The following is a 7,202-nucleotide window of genomic DNA, read 5'->3' as shown; positions in this document are numbered from 1 at the left end:
AGTCATCTGATCATGGAAAACCTCTTTGAGGCCGTTGAGTGGCGACCGGGATTTTCACAGCTCGATGGGGGCCAGCTCCCACGCGGGTAGCCGGAACATTCTCTACCTTGGCAGCGATCAGCACCGCCACCTGTATGCCTCTGGCTGCCCGTGGACACCTACGCAGTCGGCGCTGATTCCGCTGATCCTGCTTCGCAGTATTCGTCTGAGCGTTCAGGAGACTGTGAGCCGCACCGCGCAAGCGCAGCTGCGCTCTCCTGCGCAGCGCCTGACCTACCACTACACGGGGTGGAACTTCGACACTGGACTTGTGATCGTGCCTGGGTGCAATCTGTACATGCTGCGGAAGTCGCTGCCTGGCTTTGTGCCTGGGAAGAGCACTTTGGCGCACCACATCACCATGACAGAGCAGGAAGAGTTCCACCTGCCGATAGGAGGGGCGGAGGGCCGCTTGCGGGACGGCAGTGTTGCTGTGCCGGTGCCGGGGCACGGCAATGACGCAGCACGCGGCTCCCGCCACAACTCCAGGGTACCGGAGGGCAGTGCTGCTGCGGCGAAGCGGGAGGCGCGTATAAAGAAGTGTGAAGAGAAGCTCATCATGAAGCGGCGGAACATCAACACAGACCTCAACCTCAGCGACGAGCGCACGTGCGTCGCCCTCTGCTTGGAGGAGGCATGTGCCCTTGTCCTTCCCACGTGTTTCTTTGTGTGTGTGCTACAGAAGATGTCAGGGGAGGCGGAAAATACTGAGTCTATTTTACCTCTGCGGGCGCTGGGAACGGGACTCTACGGCCCCGAGTCGAGCGAGTGGAACTTAATGTCATCTATTTTACGCAAGCACTTGGAAGAGTAAGGGGAAGGGCGTCCGCTGCCTTCCTTCTCCTCCTCCCTGTCATGTGCGCCAGCTACATACACCTGCTCTCCTTTCTTTTACCGACAGCGTTGTTTCCCGGCTCTCCTCGCGGTTGTGTGCACGGCACCTCTGCGATGCGTCTAGGGACGACGCGTGTTCTTCGCGCGCTGTTTAGGCGGCTTTGCGCATTTCTTTCCGGCCTTTCCCTCGCCCTCGTTGCATTATATATTTTCTTTGTTTGTGGGTGCGCGTTGCATGAGGTGCACCGCCACGCTGCCCGATGCGAACGGTGGGCCGCTGCTTTCTTCCGCTCTTGCTTCTCGCTGCCGCCACCCCCCTCTGACAACCTGTGTCTGCTCGTCTGCACTGGAGCCCTTCGCGCCGCAGGCGTGTGCGCGGGGGGAGGGTGGGCGGTGGCTGTGTGCGCTTGGAGCGAAGGAATGGCTTCTGGCCTATGCCTTTATACATGCTCGACCTATGCTCATAATGTGTTGGGCCGTTTTAGCGTCACCGAGGCTGGGCGGGGCCCTCTGCTTCGTGGCATCCCCATTTCCCTTCATTTTTACTCTGGCCTTTGCACATATGTGTAGATCTTCAGGTCGCTCACTGCGCCAGCTTCTGCCCCGCTGCTTCTCTTCGCCCCTGTCTCTGCCGTGCCGACGCCTGGCTTCGGCTGGCATCCCTACGGTGCACGAGCCGTGCGACTGCCGTAGCGGCGGTGGCGGCTCGTCTCTCTTTTTTCGACCGATAATACCGCCGCCTTTTGTTGCGCTCCCACCGAGTGGGAGGAAAAACGAGGGAGCGGACTCCCCCGTTATCGCCTCGTGCCACCCCACCCTCCTTTTGTCTCCTTTGACTGCCTTTCAGCTTTTTTCCCTTTCCCAACGTGCGTCGGACTTGCCCATCTCGAGTGGCCGGACAAGAGGGGTCTTTGCCGCAGGCAGCACCGTGCTCTTCGCCATGCAGGCACCGCGACAGCTACGAGCAAAGGGGCTGTCTCGTCCTGTGCTCCCCCCTCATCTGCCTCTGATGACGGTGGCTTAAGAAGGCAGGTGAAAAAGGGGGTGTTGTGAGATTTTTTTTTTTTTGTTTTTGGGTCGGTCGTCAGGGGCACCGCTGCGGCGCTTTTTTTCTTGATTTTTTTTGTCATCTGTTCTGTTCTCTTTTAACGCGTGTAGTGGTGGAGTTTCTCCTGTGCTGATGTGTCACAGCGGGGGAGCTGTCGTTTACTAATTTTTGAGGTGGAGGGGTACGTGGACTGGAGGTCGTGAGTATACCAGGAAGGGTGTGAGATGAAAGTCATCGGTCAGTGGACGGTGCCGCCGACTATAGTCACCCTGCTAATTTTTATCTCTACCTTTTTCTTGTGTGTTTTCAGGAGGAGAGTTTTATTTCTCGTTTTGTTGTCTTGTCACGTCCTCACTCTCGGGGGGTTTTACCGGGGTTCAGCTGCTGGAATACTCGTGCTTTTCGGGCCTTTATGGGTTCTTTTAGTATTCTGCTTGAATACCCAATCCGAGGTTGTTACTACGGTAACTGGGCTCTTTGTTTTGCTCTTTGTTTTCATCCTTTAGTGCTCCTCCTTGTTTAGCACCTATTTCGAACTGGTGAGGGGTTGTATTGCTGCCCATTTCCATCGAACGACTCGACAGTGGTGCTACAAGGCTGCTCTCACGCAGCCTGATGATCTCTTTTTTTTTTTTATTTATTTTACTGGAGCAGGAATGAGTTCCTCGAGTTAAGTGTTGAACGGAAAAAGAAACCAGAAAAAACCCCTACTCGGATCTCTGTTTTTTTGTCTTTGACAGTCCTTTTGCTCGCTGGAACTTCCTTTCGGTAATCAAAACTGAAGAGGGCAGGTCGATGTAAGTTGATGTATTTTACTTCTGACTGGCCGAAGAAGAGGTATTCCCCCACCACCCCCTCTCGAAAAAAAAAAAAATAGCACGCAATGCCACGTTACATCTCTGCGTGCATTTGAGCACGTCACTGCTCGTAGGTAGTGGGCGCAGTTTTCAAACCCTCTCGTGCTCACCGTGCCTAGCACGGTGAATCTACTACGCCTTTTATGCGAGTGAGCGCTTGACCTCAAATACATGAGGAAGTGGCCTTCTGCTCTGGCAGGGCGTCGTCTACCCACCCCCCCTCCTTCATACCATTTTTTTTCGACCTTCTTTTTTTTGTTTCCTTCGTGCGTAGGCGCACCGTACTATGCCGATACACACGTCGCCACTCATGGACAACGGCTGAACCCTACGCTAGACGTGACTCTCATCGACTCTCGACACGTTTCTTGCATCCCCTGGAGGGGCGTCTCGCTTTTTTTTTAGTTCGTTCATTACATTGCATCATCTTCACTTGTGCACGTGTCTGCGAGTGCCGCCACAGTTAGTCTCTCTCTCTCTCTTTTTCTCTGCCCAGCTCGGAGAAACACCCGATGCTGTTCCTCTTCTTGGTTCACCCTAGTGTTCCTTCTTTTCATTATGGCAAATGAGGAAGATACCAAAGGAGAGTGAGACACTCGAGACGGTCTCAGGAGGACGAGGGCCACGCAGAGGTTGACTGCCGTGGCACCTAAGTTTCACAGCCCTCTCCCGAAACGCGGTTTGGAGCCTTTTCTTCTGCAGGCTCTGAGGCGTCACCACAGATATGGCGCCTGGCTCACATCCACGATGGGTTGTGCTTCAAACACACCATAACAAGATAGACAACTCCGCTGTCATTCCTAGGGAAAGCGGCCGTGCGTACGTGTCCGCGGAAGAGGCCGTGATCACAGCTGGCTGCTGAGAGGTCTCAGCAAAGATCGCTGTACCAAGTGGGAGAACGCTGATGATGATCGCCGTGCAGGAGTCAGGGGTTTGCCAGAATGACGGCGACAAGAACCCCGCGCTGTCGAGTAGTGCGCCGGGAAGCGTCAAGGGAGATGATGGCAATACTGCATATATGGAGGTAAAGAGGATGTCAATGCACACACCATCTACAGCATCGAGGTGGTGGGACTTCGTCGCCTGCTGAACGGCGAGTTGTACCATCGGTTGGACGTCTTTTCTCCTCTTCCGCTATTGCCGTTGCGTATACACACCTCATGCCCGATAGCGCCAGGGAAGGGGAAGTAGCCCACCTCACAGCCCGCTGCTGTCTCTTCACCATCCGTCACAGTGAGATTCTGCTGCACTGCTTGACTCTGTGGAAAGAGGGCCAACGTGGCGACGGTGACTCGTTTGACTCGACGGAGACCCGCAGTCTCACGCTTGCAAACGCAGGCAACGATGACGTGGGGAACTCGGAGAGGCACTGGGACTGCGCGCTCGGTGGCAGGTGTTGTGCAACTTATCTCCCACAGTACCTCCGCTATCGACAAGGAGTTTGCCTGGCACAAATGGCCGCTGCCGTTACGACTATCTTGACCCATTACCGGAACCTGCTTGTGGGAAGCCTTTACACCAACGACGGAGCGGGGGGGAGAGCAGAATCCCATTTATGCTAACACACTCAATCACCCTCCCAACTCCGCGTGTACGACTGCACGGGGCGCAACAAAAGGAGCAGCCAAGCACATACATTGCCCAGCTGATGCTCACCAGTATCCTGCAGAGTGGTACTAGCGCGCCTCCCAAAGCAGTGAGCCCTCTTGGGACTGACTCCAGCGCGAGCAGCGACAAGGCTCTCTGTCTCAGTAATGTCTACCGTCGTCAGAAGCTCCTCTGCGGCACACCGCGGATCGTCAACTTAGGTCCGCGCAGGTCCCGGTTACTTTCTTGCATAATGGTTTACCTGCGTGCTGACATGAAGGGGAGTCTTTGCACGCAGGTGTACTGGCTCACCTCGGGGGTGCACGAGCGTTACTACGGCACCCCAGGAAAAATGAGATGCGTTTTTTTCTTTCGTGAAGCCGAGCTGAAACCCGGAAGTGCTGGGCAGGGCCTTGGCTGGGTTACAGCCTGGCAAAGCCGCGCGAATGCTCAACGCGGAGATGGCCATGTGTGCGGCTGGCACCCCTGCGGTGGCTCTGACGAGCGATTACCCAACGAAGCTGCCTGTTGCAGGACCAGCTGACATGCCATCGTAGGCTGTCGTGTTGAGACGCCTACACTCATGTGCAAAAATGCTCAAGATGGAACGCTAGCAACAAGAAACGCTCATCCCGGGCTGCGGGAAAGGGCTGAAAAGAGGTAGTCGTAGAATGAACACCAACTTGACCTTCAGTGATGAGACTCAGGTGTATGATTGTGAGCCAAGAAGGGGCAACCGGCATCTCTATATCTTCTCCGCTAATTACTGGTCGAACCTCACAGCACTGCTGCCCAACCTTTTTCCCGTTACTCCTTACAGCAAAACCTTGTTGAACTTCATGCGTAGTCTTCTCGGTTCGACGTCTGGAGGGCTCTGCATTCGGCGGTATTTCCTGAAAAACAGCATCATGGATGGCGTATCTTTTCTGTGTCGTGATGTGCTGGTGCCCTGTCCCAGCGTCTGTGCTACTGCGTGTCCTGCTGACGTCCACTGCGTCCGTCGGAATGTTTTTTTTTTGTTTTCTCTCCGCTGTGCAGCGTCTCCATCTTTCACTGCACTCGCGTTGAGAGTCCGTTCTCTCTGACACTGTAGAGGCAGTGCGGTACGACATCGAGAGAAGGGCGACCAACGGCGCGTGCCTCTTCGTTGTGTCCTGTGTTCTCCTCGGTTCCTCCAGCTAAGAAGCGCGGCCACTTTGTGGGCACTGACTTTTTAAAGCTGCGTGTGCATTCCTTCTGTTGTGGACGCCTTACGTGGCCTACAGTCTCTCGCTGTTTTGGCGTGCTCATCGATTGTTTCTCCTTCCTCTCCTTTTCATTTTTGGGTTTACCGTTTCGCTTCGGTTTCGTGTCTCTCTAATGAGATGCCTCGACCACTACTGCACCATCTCTTTCTCTGTGTTTTCTCTGCTTTGTTCCGCTTTTTCTCGTCTCATCTCGAGTGGACTACCCGTCGCCTCATCAGCACTTTTCCCACCTCGCTTCGTCATTTTCATCTGCATCTCTACCACTTCCCCCTCTCTGGGCCCCTCGCATGCTGCTTTGATGTGGATGTTTTTTTTTTTTTATCCATTCACAGATTCCGTCGTGATGTGCCACTGTCCGTAGCAACGCCGAGCCAACAAACATGTGCCCACCTACGCAGGGCCACCCTGGCTTCTGCTGTCACGGCTGCTCTGCACGTCCTATCGTTGCTCAAGCTGAGCCTCCTCCTCCCGAGGGTGTATGGTCGGGCGTCTTAGTGTTATCTTTTAACTTATGCCCTCTCTCAGTGAGGGGAGGCAGCGCGCAGCTCGTCAATGGCCACACCTCCGCCTAATGGGCTTTCGGAACCCTTGCTGAGTTCAAGACGCAGCAGCAGCAGCACAGATGCAGCGTGATTGATGGTTGCCCCTCACGCATGCAGCCTTGCCGGTGATTTTACCCCCTCTCCCTGTTTCTTTCAGCTCCGCCTGTGCAGGCCTTTTCTAAAAGGCAGCACGTCTGCCAGATTTCACCCTTGCGTATTTTCAATGTCTTCATTCTCTGCTGTGCAACGCACGTTCAGCTCCACTCGGCCTCCAGGCCCTGTCACAGGCGCATCGCGTGGTGAGAAGCAGTCGTCGAAGCGCGGTACAGCAATGCGCTGACTCCGTCATGGGGGCACGGTCCCTCCTTCAACCTCCAGCGACGTACCCAGCCTCGCTGGTCGCCTCACCGCCGTTTCCATTATGCCGCTCGCCATGTGGTGCATCCCTCGGGGGGGGGGGGGGCGATTCAGGCTCCCCACTAGCAGGCAGTGAGGGCTGGATGAGATATGCTTCAGTCACACTGACACCCTGTCCATCACATGGGTGATGCAAACGTGCTCACTGCCGCAGTTCACTCCGACGCAACACACTTCACGACCTGACCGCTGGCATCCACAGCGATGCGTCGCTCTTATCTCCCCTACGTTGTGAATGCTGGGTCTTTCCACCACCTGAGGGGGCTCGGCATTTGGCAAGAATAGGGGCTGCCTGACCTCTCTCTTACAGAGGGGGTGTAGGACCTTGGTATCCTGGTGAGGTGTACCCCACCATCGCCGATAGCAGCTGAAGGATTCGAAAGCGTCTAGTAACATAACGTCCACCTCAGAGGCCTGTAAAATGCGCATGAGCGGGCCACTTCGCTGGACGTCGACGTTCTCTGCTCGTTCTGGCCTCCAGGCCGCAGGGCTCACCCCCTGTCTCCCCGGGGATTCTCTCTCTCTGCTTGCCCCGCACCACCACATTGCACCCATCTCGCGCCTGAGGCAGGCATCGAACCGGCCACTGGTGGGGTTTGCTTCACCTGAACACACCGGAGAGAAAACAAAT

At 55.4% G+C, this 7,202-nt stretch overlaps 2 protein-coding genes across 2 annotated transcripts; both read left to right on the top strand.

Moving 5' to 3' along the window:
* Positions 1-64: 64 nt before the first annotated feature.
* On the top strand, positions 65-853 carry LBRM_31_1160 (putative sodium stibogluconate resistance protein; the record flags this gene model as incomplete). The annotated part of the gene is made up of 1 exon (XM_001567063.2): positions 65-853. The coding sequence occupies one exon, from the start codon at positions 65-67 to the stop codon at positions 851-853; it is 789 nt and encodes a 262-aa protein (XP_001567113.2).
* A 3,085-nt stretch (positions 854-3,938) lies between these two features.
* On the top strand, positions 3,939-4,909 carry LBRM_31_1150 (sodium stibogluconate resistance protein like; the record flags this gene model as incomplete). The annotated part of the gene is given in 2 exon segments (XM_001567062.2): positions 3,939-4,337; positions 4,343-4,909. Coding segments are annotated over 2 exon segments (966 nt in total).
* Between the last annotated feature and the right edge of the window lie 2,293 nt (positions 4,910-7,202).

The sequence above is a fragment of the Leishmania braziliensis genome, chromosome 31 (genome assembly GCF_000002845.2).
Source record: "Leishmania braziliensis MHOM/BR/75/M2904 complete genome, chromosome 31".
In the NCBI taxonomy this organism is placed as follows: domain Eukaryota; phylum Euglenozoa; class Kinetoplastea; order Trypanosomatida; family Trypanosomatidae; genus Leishmania; species Leishmania braziliensis.
The sequence above is the reverse complement of the archived record's forward strand: the minus strand, read 5'-3'. Positions and strand labels throughout refer to the sequence as shown.